Here is a 26,532-nt window from a genome sequence, read left to right as displayed (position 1 = left end):
CTCAAAGTACTCTGTGTCTTCAAAGAAACAATGACAAACAAAAATTTCCTTTTCTGTCTTCATTTCTGCTTTCTCCTTTCACTTTTATCCCTCAAGTTGAATTGAAATGCAATGCTTCTTTTTTCCCTCCTAAACTAGTTACATATTCATTAAAAAATATTGTTGGTACAATACAGAAAAGCTAAATGTTGAAAATAAAGATTCTCAAACACTTCTTCCTCAAATTTACCTACCAGAGGTAATTATTAAGTTTCTTTATACCTTCCAGGAATTTTATACACAAACACACAGACATAGACAACCACACATACACAATGTGTTTTTACACAAATACAATATCTCTCTGTGCATACACATACATATCTAATTCATAAACTTCATTTAACTAAATTTTGAAGATATTTCTATATCAGCACACTTAGATTTATTTTACTCTTTTTTAAATAAGTAACTTTAAATAAGTAACTTATGCTGTAACATTTCTGTATTTCTACTGATGGGCTATTCTGGATTTTTTTTTGTTTGTATGTTACTTTTTTGATTACTTGCTACTGAACAACATCATCATAGATAAATCTTTACATATCAATGTAATAACAACTGCTGGAAAAATTCTGGTAGTAAAATGGCTGAATGGAGTCACATAATCCTCTCATATTGTCAAGTTAACTCTTCTCATGGGGTTACACAAATGACAATCTCTCTAAGAGTGTGTTCTCATATCTTGGTCAACATTTGAAATTAACCAGCTTCAATAATCTGATTGTCTAATGGACAGAAGAAGTGGTAGATTGTTGCTCTTATTTGAGTCTCTAAGTGTAGGCAATAAGCCCTGATGATTAAACATGCAAGTCACCTTTATTGGATGGCCACAATAGTTGCAGTTAGAAGGGATAGATAAGAAAGATTAGTTTGACTGCCTTTGGATAGAAGCATGAGACTAAGATTTGTTTGTGTTTTTTTTTCTTTTTTTTATTAATGTCTCATTTATGCTTTATGAAACAAACAACACATGCAAGTCAGACTCCCTGGCTTGGATCCTAACTCTTTCTCTTAAAATGTTTATCTCTGTATGAGTGCTTGTAGCTCACTCCTGTAATCCTAGCTACTTGGAGGCTGAGATCTGAGGATCAGGTTCAAAGCCAGCCTGGGCAGGAAAGTCCATGAGACTCATCTCCAATAAACTACCAAAAAGCCAGAAGTGGAGTTGCAGCTCAAATGGTTGAGTGCTAACCTGGAGCAGGAAAAGCTCAGGAAAAAAAAAGGGGGGGGGAGAACCGGGGAGGGAGTCAGAAGCAGGCAAGGAGAGGGTTAGGGTGTTTGGGGGGGGGGAGGGTGATATTGATTGGAATACATTGTAAACAGGTGTGGAAGCAATGAAATCTTCCTGTGTGTAACTGTTAGCATTTTTTTTTCAGGGAAAGAAATCCTTATATTGTTAGATTGTGTGCAACTATGAAAATAGAACAAAGAAGCCTATTGTAATGGTTTGGGGAAGGAGGGAAAGGGTGCAGGGAGAGCCATAGAGTGAGATTGATTGGAACACTTTGTAAACATGTATGGAAATCGAACCCTGAAATCCCCCCTCCCAACTAACGTCAGCTAGTAAAAAAGGAGAGAGGAGGAGAGGGGTTAGGAAATGGGGGACGGTGAGATTAAATCTGTGGGATTAAGCAGAGGTGGAAAGCTTTCTGACGTGGCTGGTACTTAATTCGTTCCAGCTGTATTTGCTCCAAAGTCCTCTTCCATCCAAATTTTGCACAACTCACTTAATGCCAGTAATTCCAAGCAAGAGGAAAAAAATAGCTTTTCTTAATATATATGATATTATATATAATAATATATATTAAGAAAAGCTATTAATATAATATATTAATTATATTATTATATTATACTAAATATATTATTTATATAAAAAATAAAAATATAAATAATATATTTACATAAATATTATATTATGTGTAATATATAATATGCATTATATTATATATGATATTATATAACATATAACATACTATTACATATATTGTATATTATTATATCGTATATTATTGTATATATTATATATATTTCTGCCCTTCCAACCAAACCTTCAACAGACATGCTTTTATACATCCATTTGCATGTGAATGAGTTGTTTAAAATCCTGCAGAGGACTCAGCCCGAGCACCCCGTTTACAGAGAACACTAGATGATAAGTCCCGATTGCCACCTACCCAGCGTGCCCACATCCACACCACCAGTGGATCGCACAGCTTTAAGACACAGCTCTAGCTCCGCCCCCTACTGCACGCCTTGGGCCCGCCCCCGAACGCCACGCCCCCCATCCGGAAATGACGTACCCCTCTCGGTAGTTCTTCTTCCGCCGCCCGCCGGGGGCGCGGCCTAGGCCTGCGCGGGGTTGTGCGTCGCCTTCGCCGTCAGTGTTGCTGCCAGGAGAGGGATTCTGGGTAACGGCCCCGGCTGCTGCGGCGGCTTGGCTCCGCGCCGCGGGTTCCACTCCACGCCAAGTCCGTTGGCGGTGGCGGTTGTAAGGCCGGGGCCGGACAGACATGGAGCAGCCGTGGCCGCCGCCTGGACCCTGGAGCTGCTTCCCTCAGGCCGCCGGCGCGGCGGAGGACGAGAGCGACTTGGACGTGTCGCCCGGCTCCCCCGGCCGCTGCCCGCCGCTGCCGGGCGGAGGCGCCGCGGTGAGAGCGGGCCCGCGTGCGGCGGGGGCGAGGGGGAGAGGCTGCGCCCCGGGCCGGGGCTCTGAGCGCGGCGCGGCGGGGCCCGGGGGCGGACGCCGGACCCCGAACCCCGGGCGCCCTCCGCCGCCGCCGCCGCGCGTCGGCTGCCCGGCGCGGCGTCCCCGCGGCGCCCGGCTGCACCCGGGCTGGCTTCCTTCCCTCCCTCGCAGCGCGCCCCGATCGATGTAGGGCAGCTCCCACCGCGCAGCCTTGACCCTTTGTCCTCTCGCTTAGGTGGTTTTTAGGCTCCGGTCGAGGAAGGAATCGTGAGGGATCGTACTTGAAGAGTCACAAAAGATCACATCGGGGATCGGGGCTCACCCCCCCCACCCCCTTCCCCGTGACAGCTGAGTAAATTCTGGGAATCTCGGTGCTAAGCTGTTTGATTCTGGCTTTTGACTGTCTTTCCCTTGGTGCTTTGTGTTTAGTTTTTGCCTTACTTGAGATGGGTTTTTTTTTTTTTTTCAACTCAGCTTTTCCTACCTCTGAAACTTACAATGCGATGAGTTAGGATTTCTTCCTGGTCTCAGGTAGTGCTTGAAAGGCTCACATCCCCTTGTTGGGGTATTTTCTTAACCTTAGATGTGTTTTGGTCTGTATTTTGGGAACCACAGAGTACACACTATGTCCAGGGACATGGCTTGTACATGTCTGCCTGCTCAGTTTTAGGGGTTTTTTTTGTTGTTGTTTTTAGTTGTTTTTCTTGAAACTCCTTATTTTGCCAGATGCTAATGAAGATGAGTGATTTAAATGGTTTGCCAGCAAACAGAGCATAATAGCCTTAGGACTAGCTAAAGGAGTTTCAATGGGCTTCATACACGAAAAATGCTGTTTCATAACTGCAGACGGCCCTGCTCCAGCTAGTCAGTAGGAAAGCAAGGCAAAATGAGAGCTGATGGGGGAGTAGTCACCCACTAATTATGGATCACTAGTGTCATCTGTATGTATCATGTATTATGAGCACATAATTCATTACAGGGAGAATGAACAACAATTTCAGGTGTTAATTGTGGAGAGAAAGTATAGTCTTAAATTTTTAATTGCAATTAGGGTTGAAACACATAAAAGTAACCCAGGAGAAAGTGAATATTAAGGAGTATTAAATTTTCACTCCTGCACTTTTAGGTGCTTTTTTAGGTGAAAAGGTTTTAGAAGTGAATAGGCTGCTTCTCTTTTTCATTGAAAGTGATTTCCCCAGGAGAAAGATTGGGTTGGGAGGCAAAGGGAAGAGCGATGAAAGGGGGTGATATCCATCAAGATGCATTGTGTTTGTTGAGTCGTAACTCCTTTGAACAACTGCTCAAAGATTTTTTTTCAACTGTAATTTTTTAAAAAGTGAGTTTTCCAAGTCCATCTCAGTAGGTAATAATAGTAGAATAAAAACTGGAATTTATTATTTTCTTTTTTTTGTGTGTCCGGTCGTGGGGCCTGAACTCTGGGTCTGGGCACTGTCCCTCAGCTCTTCAGCTCAAGGCTAGCCCCCCACCACCACTTGAGCCACAGCGCCACTTCCAGCTTTTTTCTTTTTTGCTAATGTGGTGCTGAGGAATCGAACCCAGGGCTTCAGGCATGCAAGGCAAGCGCTCTACCACTGAGCCACCTTCCCAGCCCGAATTTATTATTTTAATCCAGCATTTTTCCCCTTTCCCTGCAGTGCTTATCCTGTGAAGTACTGTAAAACTTTATTTGGCTAAAACTACCTTTAAATGGTGCTGAAATTTGCAAAGTCATTATTCACTCTTTTTAGTTTATTACAAACCTTTTTGTCTTGCTGGCTTTAGGACTTAAATATCTGGATTGGGACATCTGGAAATGTTTGATCCACTTGGTAGGCATTTAAAGTCCAGTTTAAAATAAGGTTTGGATTGACTTTTACTGGCTAAGAAACATCTGGACATCTTAAAATGATAAATGATATGTAGGTCTGGGATGCAATTAATGAAAAGATAGATGTAAATTTAGAGGTCCTGTTACCGAATTTTTTATGTAAGTTACATTAGAATATTTTAGTGCTAACCCTTCTTTTTGAAATTTTTGTGTATTAAAATATAATTTTGTCCCTCTACAGATTTAATATGTTTACAGATTGAAATAATAACTAATATTTTATTTAGTCTTCTGAATACATATTAAATTTATGGTTAAATGGTGTCTTACTAGTCTAAGGAGAATAGTTCATAGATATAAATCATTCTTAGAATGATTTGATTTCAAACATAAATACTTGCTCCTGTGTAATTTGAAAACGTAAGACAGTCCACTTATCTCTGTTGCCTTTCTTTTATAAAAAATACATATACTGCATTTTTATCTTATTTACCACCCTACTCATTACTCTTCCTTGGGGCCTTTTTTTTTCTTACAAATTATTTTTTTTGTTTGTCGGTTGTGGGACTTGAACTCTGGGCTTGGGCACTGTCCCTGTGCTCTTCAGCTCAAGGTGAGTGCTCTGCTTGAGCCACAGCGCCACTTCTGGTTTTCTAGTGTGGTTTATTAGAGATAAGAATTTCACAGATTTTCCTGCCCGGGCTGGCTTTGAACCCCAATCCTCAGATCTCAGCCTCCTGAGTAGCTAGGATTACAGGCGTGAGCCACCGGCGCCCGGCCTTCTTACAAATTCTTTTAGCTTCATTTTTCTCTTTTTCTTGGACAATTTCATGCCTAGTTAATCTACAGTTTTTCTTGAGACTATTCAAAGATAGTGGCAAATAAAAATACATGTTTTACTTGATTATTTAGGGACACTGTGTGTGATACCTGGGCTCCAAGCCTACTGAGTGAATAAATAAAACAAGGATAGCAACAGTGTCAATCCACATTTAACAGTAAAAATCTTGACCTTGTTTGAAAACTCAGCTAGGAAGAAGGGGCCTTGCTTTCTACTTGCCTCAGAATTCTTCATCATACCATTCTGTTCAATTGTTTTATCATCTGACATTTATTTAATTTTACCTTTTTGAGATGCTGATAGTTAAGGAAACAAGCACAATACTATGTGAAAAACATTGTTCTAGAAATATTCATATATTGAGTAGAAAGAAAATAAGAAAGACTTGGGGATGCCATAATCTGCAATAGGAATTACCTAGGGGGAGGAAGATTGCCAAGTAAAGAGATGGGTAAGTGTTGGAATAAGTAAGAGTAATTAGAACTGAGTCTGTAAAGATAATAGGAAGTAGAAATCTAAGGGACCAGGCTATTATACAGAGTTGCACATTATCCCAGAGTCTAAAGAATGAATAAAATGATCAGATTTGGGTTATAATTTGAAAAAATCACTTGGGCTAGTAAGGTAGAGAGTGGTTGAGATAAGACAGACTATTTGTGTAATTCAAGTGTAAAATTATAAAGTCTTGAATAGTGATGCAGATAGGGGAACTGATTGGAGAGAAATTATTCTTAATGAATACACCATTTGGCCAAGTACTTTACATACAGTAAATAAATAAAAGTGCAGATCAATAGGCTAGGTTAGTTGACCCTTCTTAAATAACTTTGCCAATTTTGACTAGGTAAAAGGATATGTGTCTTACCCATTCTAAGTAGGAATTTCTCTTAAGAATTTCTGACCTGGGACATGGCTCAAATGGTAGAGTACTTGCATATCCCTGAGTTCAAACCCCAGTAAAGCAAAGCAAAACAAAACCCCCTCAGATCTCTAAAGGTCTTCTTTTCTGCATGTGGAATCTTGAAGTGATGAATTAGACTTCAGCTTTGTTCTCATTCTGCTGGCACAGTATTAAGAAGACAATAAATCATGTTTGTTGAGCACCAGGTATATGGCAGCCACTGTAATAGTTGACAGGCTTTGTGTTATTTTCAGAAGGGCATAAGTCAACAGAATTGCAGTCTAATTAGTGAAACAAGACCTATAATATAAAATATAGCTATAGCTGCAGAGTACAAGTCATACATTGCGCCAAACATGGTATAGAGATCCTTTGACTTAGAAAAAAAAATTGAACTGTGCTGCACAAACATTTATTGCCTTCTTCATTTCTTACAAGTGTTTTCTCATTCAGATATATAGCCAAGAGATTGAGCTGGCTTGCCAAAAACAGAAGGAGTTTGTGAAGAACTCTGTGGCGTGCAAATGGAATCTTGCTGAAGCTCAGCAGAAACTTGGTAGCTTAGCACTACATAACTCTGAGTCCTTGGATCAAGAACATGCCAAAGCACAAACAGCAGTATCAGAACTGAGGCAACGGGAAGAAGAATGGCGACAGAAAGAAGAGGCTCTAGTACAAAGGGAGAGGATGTGTCTGTGGAACATGGATGGCATTAGCAAGGATGTTTTTAATAAGGTATGGTATTTTTTTGGGCCATAAAAGGGGGAAGATGGAGACCAGGGCTGGAGCTTGAATTCCATCCCTAGACCTAAAAAGAATAAAAAAGAAGGGGGAGAGGTCAAGCACTTGCCCTGAGGGAAGGATGAGGAAAAGAAAGAAGGTAGAAAACCCTGAAGTATTGGTATATATTTGATAGCAAAGCAATCAAATATGACAGCTAGTGTTGTTTTGGCAGTTTGTGAAAAGTGCTCCTTACAGAAACCAACACCCTGGCAATTTCTAATTTAGGCAGTCTTCATACAAATACGCATCATGGCCCATGGCAGTGTGGATCTAAACTGCTTCGTATCTCAGCTTTGTCTCATGTTGCGTTTGTGACCTAGGTCAAGTCACTAAATATCTCTAAATCTTGATTTCTTCAACTATGTAGGGTCAGTGTAAGATTAAATAATGTCTTAAAAGTGTGGTAGTATGGGGCCTTTTGTTAAGCTCAGATGTGTGAGTGCATTCTGATGTTGCTGTGGCCTATCAGCCTGCCATCCAGGTTTTATGCACGCTCAGTTACTGATTCATTAGACAAATCTTTCAGTGGTTATTTACCAATATGTATACACTCAAGTGGTAATCTAGTACTGAGAGGACCCCCAGAAATGATGGAGGATATGTTACTTTTACCAAGCAAGTAGTTCTTTTAAATTATACTGAAATCAAAAAGTTCCTGTTTCAGGGGCTGGGAAGGTGGCTCAGTGGTAGAGTGCTTGCCTTGCATGCCTGAGGCCCTGGGTTCGATTCCTTAGCACCACATAAGTAAAAAGAAAAAAGCCGGAAGTGGTGCTGTGGCTCAAGTGGTAAAGTGCTAGCCTTGAGCTGAAGAGCTGAAGGACAGCGCCCAGGCCCAGAGTTCAGGCCCCCCAGGCGCCCCCCCCCCCCCCCCCCCCCCCCGTTTCAGGAAAAGTACAGAATGACCCTTTTCTTCAGATTGTAGACTCATGACCAACTTAAGTAGGTTCTGAAAACAGTTTGGCACATTTCAAGCAGCATTTTTCTTTACTACGTATCATGCAGTAGAAAAAGTACATCCCACTTACAGTCAGTATTGTATTCTAAAACTCAAATGTTGCATGTTTTTGTATGTTAGAATGCATGTATAATTGACTTCTTAAATTGTAATTTAAAAGTATGAAAGTTGACAACTTTTTATTTTTGTTTTTCTGGATGTTTTTTCATTTTTTTTTGTTTTGTTTTGTTTTATGGCAACTGGAATCAAATCCAGGTCCTTTTGCATGTTAGGCAAGCACTCTTAACATTGAGCTGCATTTCCAGCCCCTGTAGGCAGTTTTAATTTACCATTTTCAAATATTTGTTTATGTGTATGCATGTGCTGTTGAACAGTCATTATGTATAAAATAGCACTCAGTGTTCTAAAGGATTGAGAAATGTGTTAAGGATGAAAACACACCTAAATTAGATTATTAAATGTTTTTTCCCACTTTTCTTTTTTTATATCTCCTACTTTTCTGGTTATTATTTTAGAGTTCCTTTAATTCACACATTTTGTAAGTGAAGAAACTGAAAAGTAAGTCATGACATAATGATACATTAAGTCTGAGAGAAAAATTCCATATTGTGAGATAAAGACCACTTAAAAATAAAGGTCTTGAATATCCTTTAAAATGCCTTTAAGAATGAAAGTGACTCATGCCTATAATCCTAGCTGCTCAGGAGGCTGAGATCTGAGGATCACAGTTCAAAGCCAGCTGAGACAGGAAAGTAGTCTGTGAGACTCTTATGTCCAATTAACCACCAGAAAACCAGAAGTGGCACTATGGCTCAAGTGGTAGAGTGTTCGCCTTGAGCTGAAGAGCTCAGGGACAGTGCCCAGGCCCAGAGTTCAAACCCCACGACCAACAACAAAGAATGAAAGTGATTGGGAGAGAGCAAGGGAAGGGGGTGACATCCAAAAGTGTATAAATACTCATTACATGACTTATGTAACTATAACTCCTTTGTACATCACCTTTATAATGACAATAAAAAATATTTTTAAAAAACAATGAAAGTTATATATCCACGATTTGTGGAGATGATAGACATTAATAAAGGACATCAAGTTGGGCGCCAGTGGCTCATGCCTGTAATCCTAGCTGCGTAGGAGGCTGAGATCTGAGGATTGTGGTTTGAAGCCAGCCTGGGTAGAATAGTTAGTGAGACTTTATCTCCAATAAACTACTCAGAAAAAGAGGTAAGTGGTTTAAGCTATTGTGGTTTAAGTGGCATAGTGCTAACCTAGAGCCACAAAGACACACAGGGACAGTGCTCAGGACCTGAGGGGCTGGCAAAAAAAAAAAAATCATTAAGTCTGGTTGGACTTTTAAAATCCCATGTCTCAAGCTACCCAGTGTTTTCTATTTGTTGTTGTTGTTTGGTTTATTGCATGTTTGTTGTTTTTATTGTAATGTACAAAGGGGTTACAGTTACATGTCAGGTAATGACAAAAGGTACAGAAATCAAAAACAGTGACAAAAGGGGGGGAAAACAAGAAAAAAGAAAACTGCAGACAGTACAGTAAAAAGTCTCTTGTTTCCATTTCTTGGAGTTCATTTCCATAAGCATCTTATTTTCTATTTGGAAACTAGTTCCTAAAGATTTGATTTCGGGATACATGAAATGGAGAGAAAGGCAAAGCATATTGTTTATGAGTTGATGTTTCTAATAGGGGATAAAGTTACATAATTCTATATTGAAGAATACTAATCTACATTAAGCTTTCTTTTGGGGAAACATTTACAATTAACATTCTGATAGATGTACAAATAATGTATAGGAATAATTTTCCTACTACATTTATGTAGAGAATAGAGAGAATAGGCTTTAAAATGTGTCGCTATCCCTTTATCAGCCCCTAGACATATCATACCGAAGTGAATGTGGGCCTTTTTAAACCTCCTTAATATGAAATTTTCAATATACATAAAGTAAATAAGGAGGCCCATGTTACAGGTCAGCTGCTATCAACATTCTACCAGTCTCATCTGTACCTTCTGCTCCTATCCTTACTTGATTATTAGCATTTTGTTTGGGTTTTGTATAACATTTCACTTTGAGATACACCTTATGTGTAAACGTTTTAACAAATATACTTGTGTAATTCACACTATTATATATATATTATATATTACATATATTATATATTATATATGTTATATAATATATATTATATATATTATATTATATATAGTGTGAGAGTTTTTAAAAACCAAGTATTGAAATCTTCATTCTGTAACCTATTGGGTCTGAAATTCACTCATTTGCCATTAAATTACAAAGAATACTTCTTTGTAATTATACTGAAGTTAAACCTTAGATCTAAGGGATTTATTATTCATTCTTTTGTTTGTTTTTTTGGTTTTTTGGGTTTTTTTTTTTTGTCAGTCGTGGGGCTTAAACTCGGGGCCTTGGTGCTGTCCCTCAGCCTCTCTGTGTTCAAGGCTAGCTCTCTACCACTTGAGCTACAGCACCACTTCCAGTTTTCTGGTGGTTTTTATGGGAGATAAAAGTTTCACGGACTTTTCCTGCCTGGGCTGGCTTTGAACCATGATCCTCAGATCTCAGCCTCCTGAGTAGCTAGAATTACAGGGGTAAACCACCAGTGCCCAGCTTGCTTTTGTTTCTTTACACTTAGATTCTAACATACCCTACATTTATACCACAAGTGAATTAGGAATATTTTTATGTGCCAGTCTTTTGCTCAAAATCGTACATTGTTTTTGTCTGGGAACTTGAGATTTGAGAGGACTGGTCTAGATCTGTGCTGATAGCCACTAGCCACATGGGCTATTGAGCACGTAAAGTCTGAGTTAAGAAGTGTTTTAAGTGTAAAACACAAGCTTCTTTTGACTTGGTACCAAAAAAAGTAAAGCATTTCATTAAGAATCTTTTGTGTTGCTTGCATTTAAAATAACATAATGGCTATATAAAGTAATATATAGGTTATTGATTTCATCAGTTTCTCGTTTTTAATGTGGCTAATGAAAACTTTAAATCATTTGTTGTACTCACTTTGGCAGCACATACAATAACTCATATTTGTTACTTACGTTATATTGTATTGTACAGTGCTGATCTAGATGGCAAAATAGATAAAGGAAAAAGTGCTTTTATTTTGAAATATATAAACTTGTGTGCATCCTGATTGTAAATTGACAGAGAGCTAGTTTGTACTTTTTTTTTTTTTTTGGCAGGGATGATTTCAGGGTATAAATGTGATCACAGAATGTTCTCAGAAACTGTTCTGCTGGTTTTGCTGGCTAGATTAAAAAAATTCATGTTTGATCTGTTTTATGACTTATTCAACAGAAAGTAAACACTTCTTTTATAGTAACTTGTACTTGATTTTAAAAAACTAAACCATTTGGACTCAAAAAATAAAAATGTAATCAAGATATTAATGGTTTATTCTCAAAAAATTGAGAATATATGGTTTGAATTTCTGAGTTTACTTGCAGTAAGGAATCTGAAGATTAGACTACAGTTGCAAATATATATAGAAAATGAGTAACAATGATGTAAATTGTGCATGTAAAGGATTTTTCTGTACTTAGTATAGCTGTTCAGTTTGTTAGAAAGTAATTCACTTGTATCATTCTTTATGATTTCCAACATAAACCTTATTATTTTATTGTTATTATAGAGGTGATATACAGAGGGGTAATATTTACATGCATCAGGTAATGAGTACATTTCCTTTTATATAGTATCAATGTTCCCTCATTCTCTCCCATTCTCTTCTTTCCATCTCTATGAGTTGTATGATTGACTTTAATCAATGTTCAGTGCACTTCACTGCTGCACTTTTTCCCCTTTTTTCCCCTGCGTTAACTAAAAAGAAAAAGATTTCTTGTATCCATATCTTGGAATTCATTTCAATATATATATGAGGAAGCGCTAGGGTATTGTATTGCATCTTTGTGCAGTACCCTGACACTATCCTCTTTTGGTCTCCCTGTATGTGAGTACAAAATAAATTTTATTTTATTTTATTTTATTTTTTATTTTTTTGGGTCCGGTCGTGGGGCCTGAACTCTGGGCCTGGGCGCTGTCCCTCAGCTCTTCAGCTCAAGGCTAGCACTCTACCACTTGAGCCACAGCGCCACTTCCGGCTTTTTTCTTTTTGCTTATGTGGTGCTAAGGAATCAAACCCAGGGCCTCAGGCATGCAAGGCAAGCACTCTACCACTGAGCCAACTTCCCAGCCCCATAAATCTTTTTTTAATGAAGAGTTAAACAAGTTAGTTTAATGATAGAATAATAATACGTCACAATTTTTTATTGTCTATAAAATAGGACTGCTAGACATCCAGTATCTGAGAAAGAAGATTCAATTAGAATATTTGAAAGTCTGGTTTTAAATGTCTCAATTTTTTTCAGAGTTTTATTAATCAAGATAAAAGAAAAGAAACAGAAGATGAAGATAAATCAAAATCATTTATGCAGAAACATGAGCAAAAAATCAGACATTTTGGTAAGTCTGCTGATTTGAATTTCCTTCTTTGTAATATTTGGTATTAAAATGTATTTGTGTAAATACTGGATTTATAAAATGGGAGCCAGATAAGATAGGGGGGAAACTTCAGTTTGTAGTTACTTCTGGCAGAGTTGTACAGATCTTGTTTGAGACCTTTTCTTGTATTCATAAATAAAATGGGTTGACAGAGCAAGCTAAATTATGAAGAGAAGCAAAATTCAGTCTGTTAATACTTTAAAGACAATTTTGTTTAGTCCATAACTTTTTTCCACTTACAAGTATACTGCTTTTTTTCTTTTTCCTCCTTGATACCTTTTTATTGTTTGGTTAAAAGATTCTCATTTGTTTTTTCCAGAAAATTTTGCATGATGCTGTGTAATTCATACATGTCCTAAAATATTACTCAGATGAATATAGTAATAGACATGTGTTTATAAAGAACTAAGAAATCGTTTTTTTCTCTTGGGGAAATAAGAGTTGTATGAGATAGAAATAAGTAAAGGGTTCCTAGAAGAGGTAAGTAACATTGTAATTTGCTTATGAGGAACAGACAGCTTTTCCAAGGAAATGAAGCAGCAGCAGCAGCAGCAGCAGAAGCAGATAGAAATGCAGTCAGAAAATACTATGATGTGTTCTGAGACCTATGAGCCATAAGCTATTGCTATAGTAGAAATGCTACTGGGAAGCATTATGGGTTTAGGCTCAAACCATGTTTTTTATTTTTATCCTAGGTAATAATTTAATAAACATGACTTTATCTGTACTTTGTTCATGAATGTTTTAAATGGCATATTGAAATTTTTTCCTAGTGGTATTGCTTCCTTCCCCAAAGTACTTAGAATTTTATTTATGTTTCAGTTATGTCAAGACAATGTGTCGTTTGTTTCCATTTTTCCCCCTTCTTCTTAGGCTTTTTGTTACTTTTAGTTACTTTTTGTCTGTTTTTTTTTTGATGCCAGCCTTGGCTGTCCTTAGCTTTTTTGCTCAAGGCTGGTGCTCTACCAACCAGAACTCAGCTTCCAGCTTTTTGCTAGTTAATTGGAGATAAGAGTGTCACACACTTTCCCCAAGTTGGCTTTGAACCATGATCCTCAGATCTCATCCTCCTGATTAGCTAGGATTATAGGTGTGTGCCACTAGCATCCAGTTAAGGCAAGTTTTTTCCCTGTAAAAATAATTTTTATACTTTTAAAATAATAAACTATAGTTTAAGAATAGTATCTGAAGAAAGAAAATGTATACTTCCAGATAGTGTCATTGGACATACTGTATAGTAGGAAAAAATGAATAGTTTTTTTCGCAGGCACGTACTAAAATGTCTTACACATAGCCTTTATTTAGTTTAAGAATAAAATTTGGTAATTTGCAAATGAGTCTTAGCTGTGTGATGTGAGTTGCCACTCCAGCCTATAGTTCTTGCTTCTTAGGCCCATGTGTTCTGCTATAGGAAAAAATAGGTACTGTCCGAGCATACACTCCCCTTATATAGAACAGAATCCCTCAAAATGTCTTAACTGGGATTCAATAGGCTAGTTATTTTCCACACATGGTGAAAATGTTTCTTTACTTTTATGTAAACTGAGTACTTCAATTAAAAGCATTTTGTGTGGGAAAATCTCCCAACTTCACGAAGTGACATACCATCTTACACAAATGACTGGGAATTTGATAGACATTTCCCCATTGTATGAAACCTGTTGCTTCTGATCATGTTTGCAATAACACCAGTGAATTTCACGATCTCATCTTCATAATTTCTTTTGTTATAAAATAAGTCAAAAAGTAATGTGGAGCCCAGCACAGGTGGCTTACACCTGTAATCCTAGCTACTCAGGAGGCTGAGATCTGAGGATTTTGATTTAAAGCTGGCCCAGGCAGGAAAGTCCGTGAGACTCTTATCTCTAATAAACTACTCAGAAAAAGTGGGGAGTGGTGCTGTTGCTCAAGTGGTAGAGCACAAAGAGGCTCAGGGACAGTGCCCAGGCCCAGAGTTCATGCCCTAGGACTGGGGATAGGAGGTGGGATGTGGACATGACACACCTGATAGGGCTAGTAAGACAAAGAAGAAAAGGCTTGTTCAAGTGAGGAATGAGGAATTACTCATCTTTTCAAGATGAAATGGACCAACATACTTTGGTACCTAATGGCTTGATAATTCCATAAGTATATGGTACCATATTGAGGTTTTGGTGTTCGTTTCTGCTACAGGCAGAAACTATTTGTGCGTGTAATAAGATGGCTGAGAGAAAAGGCTGACTTGGCACCCAAAGGTGGTTAATAAGCAGTTATTTGCCATTGGATGTTGTGAGCTTCCAGTATCTCATCTGTATTACTAACCAGAGCCTTGCTGTCTTCAAACCCAACCAGACTTGATAGCCACTCCCAGATTCACATTGTGCCTGTTTCTTAGTGGAAATGCACATTGACTTTTCACTTTGGAGGAGATATCCTACTTGCTGCAGCACATTGGATCCACAGAAATGTTACTAAGGTAGTAGGCTACCAAAATTTTCGTATGTTTTATTTTCCACTTTCTGGCATGCATGTATCTTACCAAGGCATCTGGGGCACCTGCTACTTCCTGCTCACCAAGTTCCATCACCATAGAGTAGAACAACTTGTTGTAGACATGTGGGAAATGAGATAATCAGAATCCCCTTTAATGGGCTGGAGGCATGGCACAATGGTAAAGTGTTTGACTAGCGAGCTCCAGACCCTATAAGTTCACACTCCAGTACTGCCAAAAATTTGCTTTGACTAAACTATGGCACAAAGTAAGTAGATAGATGCTTGAATCAATACAGTGAAAGTTTATACTATCTCTGTTGGGAGAGAGCAAATGCTTCTGGTGCTGTATACTTATTGTAGTGAGGAAAAAAGTATTTGTCAGAATGACGACTATATTTATGTATTTCTTTAAACACATCTTGATAGGAGGAGCTGTAATTAAAGCTTTCAGACAGGCCTGGTACATGGGTTTGGGGGTGAGGGTAGTATGAGTAGGGCTGTAGGAACTTCATACCAGTACTTCTCTGTGCTGGTACATGTAGTTACATTCTTAGTGCTTCCTAGCTTTCCCTTACGCTCTTTGTGGATTGTTTTCCTTATGTTGCTTTTACTCTTATAATTATAAAAAACTACGTTCTAAGATGGTACAATTTGTACTGTGGAGTATTATGAAGTATTGAAATCTGACTGTATTTCCTACATTTGCATTTAATTTGTTAATTTAGTTGATTCACACTTCATAAGTATAAAATTCTACTTTAGACATAAATCCTACTTACTTTTAAAATTTACAAAACAGTTTAATTCAAAATTATGTTTATACCATCACTGGCTTTGTGATTGCCAGAGCTGTTTTTTGAATCATCCTAAGCAGTTTTTTCAGAGCATGTTATTTTGCCCTTCTAGCTAGAGTTAGATGTGATTCAGCAGTTTTTGAATCTGTAGAATGATGTCACTGGAAATGTCATCAAGGCTATATATATGTGTACAAAAATGTAATAGGATTTTTTTCCCTGTTGGTGCTGAAGGTGAATATTTACAACCTCTTTTATTGTAATCACTTAGTTTTGCTTCTAAAAACATGTATTTTTGAAAAATATTTACTATATAATGTACAGTATGAAGTGAAATGAACAGAAAATTACGTAATATGATTTTAGTTTCATTTCTTTATTTTCTATTATTAATAAGTTTTTTTATTGTGAAAATACTGTACAGAGGGGTTACAATTACATGAGCAAGGTAATGAGTATATTTCTTATCAAGCATTGTTGCCTCCTCCTCTGTTTCCCCTTACCATCCCTGCCCTCCCATCTCCCCCCGCCCCCGCACCCCCCCCCAGTTTCATTTCTTTCAAAGTAACTTAGAGATAATTGTATGCACGTGTGGAAATATCACAGTAAAAGCCATCTTGTACAATCAGTGTATACTAATCTTTATTTATAAAGTTATTTAAAAATAAGTTTGGGAGGATATCTAATGTTAACAGTAATGTTTTATAATAAATTATAGGCAATTTTGTTTATTTTTGAACTTTTCAATTCTTCACAGTAAATATACTTGATTTTTAATAATCTAAATTTTTTATGGATTTATCTTACAAATTATAGGATGACTTAACATTGAATATTTATTATTGCCAGATTCTGATAGCTCAAGCCTATAATCCTAGTTATTCAAGAGACTGAGATCTGAGGATTGTGGTTCAAAGCCAGCTCAGGAAAATCTGTGAGACTCTTTAACTCTAGTTAGCCACTAAAAAGCCAGAAGTAGAACTGTGGCTCAAGTAGTAGGGAACTAGCCTACTAGCAAAAGAATCTCAGGGACAGCACCCAAGCCCCAGGACTCGGGAGACAGGGGGGCCTGGGGTAGAGGGAAGGGGATGGAGGTTGATTGAGCTGGGGGAAAGAAGGGAGGAGCGGGAGGGAGGGAGATTGAGCCAGAATAGGAATAATGCAACGTGTTAAACTATCACTCTAGGTAAGTGTGATGTAGAAAGGGAGGGAACTCAGTAATCATGTGTATTTGGGAGCACTTTTAGGAATCAAATGGAATGTGAATAGTTGATGGATGGATTGAAATTTAGATGTTCACTACGGAGAGACATATATAATTTAAAACATATAATCAGAATATTTTGTCAGTGAATTCTTACAAGCATTGATATTACTTAATCTCACAAAACTCCTGTGAGTTAGATACTGTTTTTAACTCTATTCTATACCTGAGGAAAGGGAGGCATAAGAAGGGATTTTGTCCCAGGTACAGCTAATATTCAAACCTAGGCAGCTTAGCTCTTTAGTCTGCTTTCCCAGCCATCAGGATAGATTGTATAACTGTTTACAAATGTCAAAATAACATCAGATCTATTTTTTAAATCAAGTGATGACAAATATTATTAAGCTACAGAAAACCTGTATTCAATCTCAAGTGCTAATTATATCTCAGGTTTTAAATAGTTGAAATTTGAACATGTAATAATACCTTAGTGGCACTTCACTTATAAAACAAAATACTACATGATTTTGGTAATTCAGTAAGTCAGGATGCTGCCATATTGAAGTGGCCACTTCGTTGTAGATGGTAGATGAAAATATTACCCCATCAGCAATGTTAGAATGCTAAGGCAAAACCGCTTCATAGTATTTATTTTATGGCTTAAGGTATAAGAAATAAAGATATGCTTTCATTCGCTGTGATTTCCAGGATTTATTAACTATTTTCTGAGAAGTAGTTTGAAGTAACCTTTTATAATCATTTTTATAAGAATTTCTATAGTCATTTCTTTTTTTTGGGGGGGGGGAGAGGTCCGGTCGTGGGGCCTGGGCACTGTCCCTCAGCTCTTCAGCTCAAGGCTAGCGCTCTACCACTTGAGCCGAAGTGCCACTTCCGGCTTTTTTTCTTTTTGCTTATGTGGTGCTGAGGAATCGAACCCAGGGCCTCATGCATGCAGGGCAAGCACTCTACCACTAAGCCACCTTCCCAACCCCTCTATAGTCATTTCTATAAGCAGTATCTGAAATGATCTAATCATTGTCACCAAGGTGTTGGAGAAATAATTATAAAATTTATAAAATATTTAGATCAGCCAAGAGACAGAGGCAGGAGGATTTGATGATCAAGGCTGGATTATATAGTGAGCCCAACCCCCTCTCCCCACCCCAAAGAAGCAACAACAAAAGAAAAAACTCTTAGAATGATGAAGTCTTTTTTACTCCTTTCCTACCCCACCACCCACCCATCTTTTTCTTTTTTTTTAAGTCTGAGATATTGAGCCCCGGGAATTTTTTTAAGTAAGGAAAAGTTAATAGTGTATTGTGTACTAATTTCCATATACTACTAACAATATTTCAGTAAAATATTTATCTTTGGTTTTGTTCTTGTGTTTTAAAGTACATTTTAATATATAAACAATTATTATGTATCAGTAGGAAAGGTTTACTGTCAAACTATCAAGATAGCTCTATGAACTTTCCATGTTGATTTAGTAACATCCAAACTTCCATGGTGAATAGCTGTTAACATTGTTATATTGAATTTAAGTATAAAACTTAATAGACAAACTTAGAAGTACAACACTTAAGTTCCATGATTATTTGATCATATTGACTTTGACCAAGTATATTAATAATCAACATACTATTCAAATTTATTTAACATCTTGAATCATAATGGTAGCAATTCAAGTATGTTAAACTAATTTTTAAAGTAATATACAACATGATTTAAATGGTTAAAGTACATTTACTATGCTAATCCTGTCTTAATTTGTTTCCCAAATATTTTCCTGAATTGGTAAATGTTAACATTTACTTTATCTTAGACACTTTTAATAACTTAGATATAACTGAATTTCCTGGGTATTGTAGTTTAAGTCTTGTTTGCCAAGTGCAGTTTATTGAGTTTTGCTTTCTTTTCTACCTTTCTAAAGGAAAAACTTTTGTTCTCTGAGTAAATAATATTTATAGTCTTTTGAAATCATCTATACTCACTTGTAGCCTAAGGACAAGTCTCTAGGCATTCCCTGGTGTAAGACTATTTTTGGCTTAAACTGGCCATTCAATTTTATCCTAATTATCTGAAATGAAATGAAATGGAAGTTTCTGTATACTTTAGAAGTTATTTCCATTCTAGTACTATGAATTGACTTTAAAGAGAATCATTTAAAAATACCATTTTCCTCCCTTATAGGAAGGCGGAAAGCATTTGACATTCATGATGTAACTCATTATTTTATAGGTATGTTGAGTCGATGGGATGATAGTCAGAGATTTTTGTCTGATAATCCATACCTTGTATGTGAAGAAACTGCTAAATATCTTATTTTATGGTGTTTTCATCTAGAAGCTGAGCAGGTATTGTATAAACTTTTAAGTTTCTGGGAAAACTTAGCATTTTGCATTTTATTTTTGTTTTGCATTATTTACTTTGAAAGCAAGAAGATATATGTCTATATATGTATATTTAGATAAAGATATATATGTAGATATAGATATATATGTATGTATTTATGTGTAGTTTTCAGACTTGTTTAAGGTAGTGACATTTTTAGTTTTTCAGGTAGCATATTGAGAATTTTCTAATGTACTTTTTTTTCTATTTCCCAATTCTCATATACTGTAATCCTTTTTTCTTTTTTATACTAGACAGTAATGTTTTAAAAATCCAAAATGTGAGCTGGGCCCCAGTGGCTCACTCCTTGTAATCCTAACTACTCAGGAGGCTGAGATCGGAAGATTGTGGTTCAAAGTGAAACTCTTGTCTCTGATTAATCACCAAAAATGTTGAAGTAGAGCTATAGCTCAAGTGGTAGAGTGCTAGCCATGAGCAAAAAAGTTTAGGGATAGCTCCCAGATCCTGAATTCAAGCCCCAAAGTATTCTCTCTCTCTGTCTCTCTGTCTCTGTCTCTCTCTGTCTCTCTCTGTCTTTCTTTCTTTCTCTCTCTCTCCCTCTCTCCTCCCTCTCCCTCTCCCTCTTCCTCTTCCTCTCCCTCCCTCCCTCTCTCTCTCTCTCTCTCTCTCTCTCTCTCTCTCTCTCTCTCTCTCTCTCTCTCTCTCTCTCTCTCACACACACACACACACATATGTCCTCAAAATGTGGGCTGCAGGTGTGGCTCAAATGGTAGAGCACTTGCCTAGCAAGCGCATGGCCCTGAGTCCAAACACCAGAACCATAATTAATAAAATCCCAAGTAGTAACAATCACAGTATTAAATCACTCTAATAGCATGATTTCCCCATTACCTTTTCTGATTCACATAAAAATAGAAACAAAATTTTTTATGAGTCCATATAGTTGACTTAATAAGTAAAGAGGGTAAAATCAAAATTTGCATATATCTAGAAGTATTTCTTGTAACTTTAATGTATTTACTTTCAGAAAGGGGCTCTAATGGAACAAATAGCCCATCAAGCTGTTGTAATGCAGTTTATTATGGAAATGGCCAAAAACTGTAATGTGGATCCAAGAGGGTGTTTTCGTTTGTTTTTCCAGAAAGCCAAAGTAAGTAGTCACTTGATCCTATTACATGGGACGGTTAGACCATAGCTCAGGCTTTGATATTCTCTACAAGGAAGGCTGAAAAGGCTGACTTCTATAACTTTGCTATTTAGCAGGCTGAGATCAGAGAATCTTGGTTAGAAGCCAGCTTGAGCCAAAAAGTTCAAGAGACTGTATCTAAAAAATAACCAACAGAAAGCAAACTAGAGGCATGGCTCAAGTGGGAGAGTGCCAACTGAGCAAGAATTGGTTTGCAAGCTGATCAAACATAAGGCCCTGAATTTAAACTTTGGTACCAGCAGATAAAAAGCTGAGACCCTATAGGTCATGCCTGTAATCTTAGTTACTCAGGAGGCTGAGATCTGAGAACTGTGGTTTGAAGCGAGCCTAGGCAGCGAAGTCCATAACGAGTCTTCTGTTTAACTACCAAATTTCCATTTTACCATCAAAAAGTTGAAAGTAGGGCTGTGGCTCAAGTGTTAGAGCTCTAGCCTCAGGCCCTGAACTCAAGCGCCAGGACTGACTGGCACAAAAAAGAATATAAAAGAAGGAAGAAAGAAATGAGAAAGAAAGAAGGAAGGGAGGAAAGGAAAGAGGGAGATACAGACAGATGATACAGTTTGAAGCCAGCATAGGCAGTAAAGTCCATGAAACACTTCAACCAGAAGAAAGACAGAAGTAGAGGTATAGCTTAAGTGATAGAGTGTCCAGGAACAGAGTCCAGGCCCTGAGCTCAAGCCCCAGTACCTACACACACAAACAAAGAGGAAAAAGAGAGACTAGAGGGTGAGGTGGGAGGGGAGAGCAAGAGAGGAGAAATGAGGGAGAGAGTTTACCCTGAGGGCAAACTCAGTACATTTTTGGAGGTTAGGGCTATATATACACATATACATACATATACATGTATATATATGTATGCATATATATGTGTGTACGTATATAATTTATAGCTGCATGCCTATGGCTTATGCCTATAATCTTAGATTTGAGGATTTTTTTTTTGGTGAGCCACCAGTGCCTAGCATCATAATTCTGTTTTTAAATGTAAAAAAATGATCAAGGTGGTAGCAATATTACCACATAGTCCTGAACTCTTCTGAAGTAGGAAATAGGAAAATTTCCTAAAATAATGGAGGTTTTTTCTTTTTTCACATAATAGTTTAAATGAGGAAATAATTAAGCTGGCGTCCTAACTAAGAGTATATTAACTGGTCTAAATTTTTACTTGACACAGAGAAACAGTAAACTATACTTTCTTTTTCATCGTATATTAATGGTTGTGTTTAGACTGTTATTTCATAAGATGATGGACCATGGCTAACCTATACTTTCAGATTTACTTTGACAAAATAGAACTAAGAGGCACAAAACCCTTTAGTCAACAGTGTTCTTAATAACTAAAAAAAGCTAAGCAATAATATTCACAAGGTGCTCTGTGTTAGGCATTGTTTGTGTCAGCACATTATATAGATTAACTTATTGAGTCCTTTTGATGTTTCATGAGGATTTGCATCAGTTATTTTGTAGGTGAGGAAATTGGCTTACAGAAATTAAGCACTACATTACTAATAAAATCCAGTTATTTAAACCTCTTGGCCTAAATTTGCAGTTAAGTCACAGTTGTGTTGCTTGATTTTCAGAAAATTTATGTTTAGATGTGAGGGCCAGCTTCTCTTGTGTTCAGACTCGTACTATAAATTAATAAAGATGCTAAAATATAATCAAGGAAATGTTTCCTAAATTCCTAACCATAGGGTGGCAACACAGACTACTGCTTAGATTACATAATAGGCAATGATACATATAGATTTTGAGGCTAATCAATGGGTTTAACCAAGTTCTAAACTCCCATATGACTATCTACCACTTAAATTTAAAACATTGTCATTTCTTTATTTGCAAAAGAAATATAAATGGAGGCTATTGGCAATAGGGTGTCCTGTTTATTAAGAGTTCTACTTATAAATCATTGGATGCCTACAAATTCCCTTCCACCAAATTTAAATCATACTTTTTTCTTTCCATCATGTTGAAAAGTAGATACTTGCTTAAGTGAAATACTAAGATGTTCCTAGAGTGAAGCTGAATGTTAATTTTCTTTGATTTTCAAACTAGTAGAAACTATTAGGTAATATTGTCTCATTAATTGAAAGAGCTATTATAAGAATATCCCTTGGTTAGCAGTGGAGAGGTGAAAGGCTTTTTTTTTTTTAATTCCATGAAGGATCCAGATAAAACAAGGACACACTGATAAAGCCTATATTTGTTTTGTCATACTTGTGTGTGTGTATAGGGAAGCGTTGTTTGTTTCACTGAAGCAGAAAAAAATGGAACAAACCAGTCATTAATATTGATACATAGAACAAGTTGTTTTCAGACTCAAGTGTGTAGCTCAGTAGTAGAGCACAACCACAGCAACAAAACCCAAGTGAATTAACTGTGTAGTCTGAAAGTTGTGACAGTTGTTGTTCTGTATATTGTAGGCAGAGGAAGAAGGATACTTTGAAGCATTCAAAAATGAGCTTGAAGCTTTCAAGTCAAGAGTAAGACATCCTCAATCAGAAAGTTTTCAACCTATGACAGTTCAGAATCATGTTCTCCAGTCTTGTGTTGGATCTATAGAATCCTTACCACAGGTAAGTTGGAAAAATAAATATTTTATAAATAATAGTTCACATTTTGTTCTTTTTCTTTTTTTTTTGTCAATTGTGGGGCCTGAACTTCAAGGCTAGCGTTCTAGCGCTTGAGCCACAGTGCTGCTTCCGGCTTTTTCTGTTTCTGTGTTGTTGAGGAATTGAACCCAGGGCTTCATGCATGCAAGGCAAGCACTCTACCACTGAGCCACCTTCTCAGCCCATGTTTTTGTTCTTTTGGATCTCTCTCTCTCTCTCTCTCTCCTCTCTACTCTCTATCTTCCCCCGTCCTCCCCCCTCCCTCCTCCTCTCCTCTCCCCCCTCCCTCCCTCTCTCCCTTTCTCCTTTCTCTCTCTTTCTCTCTCTCTCTCCCTCTCCCTCTCTCCCTCTCTCTCTCCCTCTCTCTCCCTCTCTCCCTCTCTCTCTCCCTCTCTCTCCCTCTCTCCCTCCCTCCCTCCCTCCCTCTCCCTCTCCCTCTCTCCCTCCCTCTCTCCCTCTCTCTCTCTCTCCCTCCCTCCCTCTCTCTCTCCCTCTCTCTCTCCCTCTCTCTCTCCTTCTCTCTCTCTCCCTCCCTCCCTCCCTCCCTCCCTCTCTCTCTCTCTCTCTCTCTCTCTCTCCTCTCTCTTTTGTGGGACTTGAACTACCTGGGCCCTGTCCCTGAACCTCTTTGTGCTCAAGGCTAGCACTCTACCACTTGAACCACAGTTCCACTTTTGGTGTTTGAGTGCTTAATTGAAGTTAAGAGTTTTCCTGGGGATTTCTCTGCCTGGGCTGGCTTCAAACCACAACTCAGATCTCAGCCTCCTGAGTAGATAGGATTATAGGTTTGAGCCACCAGTGCCCAGTTTGGACTATTCTTCTTAAATGTAAAACATGTCATCATCTTCAATATTCTTACATAAAAAAATAAAGCATTTAGAGCTTGGAAGAGAGGTTTGAAGACAGCTGGGGAGGACCAGGCCTGAGACTGTTATCTCCAGTTAAGTACCAGAAATGGAAGTGGTGCTGTAGCTGAAAGTGGTAGAGCACTAGCCTTGAGCCAAATGGCTCAGGACAGGGCCCCTGGCTCTTTAGTTCAAGCACCAGGACCAACAACAACAAAAATAGAGCCTTTAGTTCTATGTCATCCTGTGGGACAGCTTAGGCTTAGGTAGGAGGATCAAGGTCTAAGGCCAGCTCTGTGTAAATTATGAGACTTTACTTGGGGAAAAAAAAAAAGCTGAGAGAGAGAGGGAATGGGAGGGAGGGAGGATGGGAAGAGGGTAAAGGAATGGACTGGATGAGTATGGAACAGTCAATAATTTAATCACTTAGGGATATTGATTGCCTTTTGCTATTCAAATGTTTCCATGACACTGGTGGGTGAGTGAGTTGTAGAGAATCGCCTCAGCCAGCTCTTAGAACTTGTAAGTTTGCCACAGAAAAATGGAGCCCAGTCATAACAGAATAATTGTGAGTTCTGTTCTGAATTTGGCCTGAAGTGTCAGAAAAGTTCTTAATACTGCTTTTTGGAACAGGATAATATAACAGAATATTTAGGGTTTTGTGCTAAATATTCATTTCAGTATTTTGGGTTTCAACCAAAGTCTTACTCCAAAGTTCATCTTCTTTTCTAATCTGCTGTGCCATAGAGAAACAGAGAATTGAGCCAAATACGTCTTACATGTGCTGGCATAAAACTGGTTATCACGTGTTCTTTATCTACTACCTTTTCCTTTCTCCCCAGAATCCAGATTCTCTTCAGTATTCTATCAATACAGCTCTTTGCAGTTTAAACTCAGTGGTACATAAAGAAGATGAGGAACCTAAAATGATGGACACTGTATAATTTCCTTAAGACTGCTGAGGCCAAGTGCTATTTTGTTACAAGAAAGGAAGAACTTGGCTATTTTCTTGACACTTTTATGGGTGCTGCACTTTATTTTTGTTCGGTTTTTGATGCGAGGGAAAAAAGTACTGAAATGTTTTGTAACTTTTTTTTATGTGCTGCTAGGTTTTTTGTTTTGTTTTGTTTCTGAAGGGAAGAGTGGTACTAGATGTTGCAGGAAGTCAAACTGGACTGTTCTCCCCCGCTACTAAGTTGCCTTTAATTATTAGCAATTTTGGAATCAAAGTATGAAAAATCTGCACAAGCGCAATGTTTACAAGAACTGGTTGATTTGAGGAGGCATCTGCTTCATAGTCCTTTTTATATGGATATGCATATGCCCTGCTCTACAAAAACAGAAAAAACACATTTGTATCCCACTGCTAAGTTTAGCTGTCAAATCTGGTGTTTCAGCATATTAAAAGCAATAAATCAGTAGTTGGTAATCTACTTTACTCAATAATCTGGGTGGCATAAACTTTAAGTCTTTCTTCTTAAATTGCATTTATATTTTCGGCACCATCAGTTAAATCCTTGACTTTTAAAGAAACTTGGAGAATACAACAATTTGATTTTAAAAAAATACATTTACCCCCCTCCCCCAAATATTCTTAAAACTATTCTTTAGAAGTTTATCTTTCCATGTTGACTTTTTAAAGTTAGTGATTAAAAAAACACTGATGAGCCCATAGTTTTGTTGTTGGGTTTTTTTGTTTGTTTTTAACAAGATAAACTTCAAGCTCACTTTTAATTACTTGACATAGTCTGGGATCTCTCAGGGAGTAAGTTTGAAAAGAGTCCTAACGGCCTGTAAGAACAAACAGGAAAAATAATGTGATTTTTAAAATTATGGTTGTTGTACATTTCACTCTACTATAGCCTTGAGATGTTTGGTAGAACCAACTGCCATGAGCAACGACTCATTTCTAAGAATTGGATGGTGACCCTTCCTAGTAATGACGGTTGATGGTTTTTACTATTATTTTTTTCCTTAGCTCAGTTACCATAGAATGTCCCTGAGCTTAATTGCTTCCTATATAATTTACTACAGACATACCCAGATCTTTGATGATTCATCTTGCTTAGATTCTGATGACAGTGCTAATTATGCAATCCTTATTATTTGAGGATTAATCTGATTCACAAGAATATGAGCTTTGATTGTTTTGGGGTGTAGTCTTTGCCTCAGTATCCATTGAGAATAGTAGCAAACATTTGGAAGATGGCTTACTGTAACTGGGAATACATGCTCAATTTGAGAACCCAGGTAAAGCTGAGCAACCCACAGGGGGCTCACACCTGTGACTTTGGCCTCATCCTTGTTTTCACGGAGGTGATTAGGCACTTAATAGCTATCTGTAGAAATGGACTGGAATTATGGAATCATGCTTCTGTAATGTTGCAATCTTCTTGGTTTTCAGAATAAAAGTCTTTGTTGTGCTTTTGATATAAATATATATACTCTATAATAAAATGTTTGACT

At 37.6% G+C, this 26,532-nt stretch overlaps 1 protein-coding gene across 1 annotated transcript; it reads left to right on the top strand.

Moving 5' to 3' along the window:
* The first annotated feature begins 2,405 nt into the window (after positions 1-2,405).
* Positions 2,406-26,532, top strand: Cdc37l1 (cell division cycle 37 like 1, HSP90 cochaperone). Its single transcript, XM_070035660.1, has 7 exons — positions 2,406-2,690; positions 6,752-7,033; positions 12,445-12,538; positions 19,289-19,404; positions 20,430-20,552; positions 23,033-23,185; positions 24,909-26,532. The coding sequence occupies exons 1-7, from the start codon at positions 2,553-2,555 to the stop codon at positions 25,008-25,010; spliced, it is 1,008 nt and encodes a 335-aa protein (XP_069891761.1). The 5' UTR covers positions 2,406-2,552; the 3' UTR covers positions 25,011-26,532.

Source organism: Dipodomys merriami, unplaced genomic scaffold (genome assembly GCF_024711535.1).
Source record: "Dipodomys merriami isolate MVZ:Mamm:240054 unplaced genomic scaffold, mDipMer1.0.p SCAF_26, whole genome shotgun sequence".
Classification (NCBI taxonomy): Eukaryota; Metazoa; Chordata; class Mammalia; order Rodentia; family Heteromyidae; genus Dipodomys; species Dipodomys merriami.
This window is presented reverse-complemented; position numbering and strand designations above follow the sequence as displayed.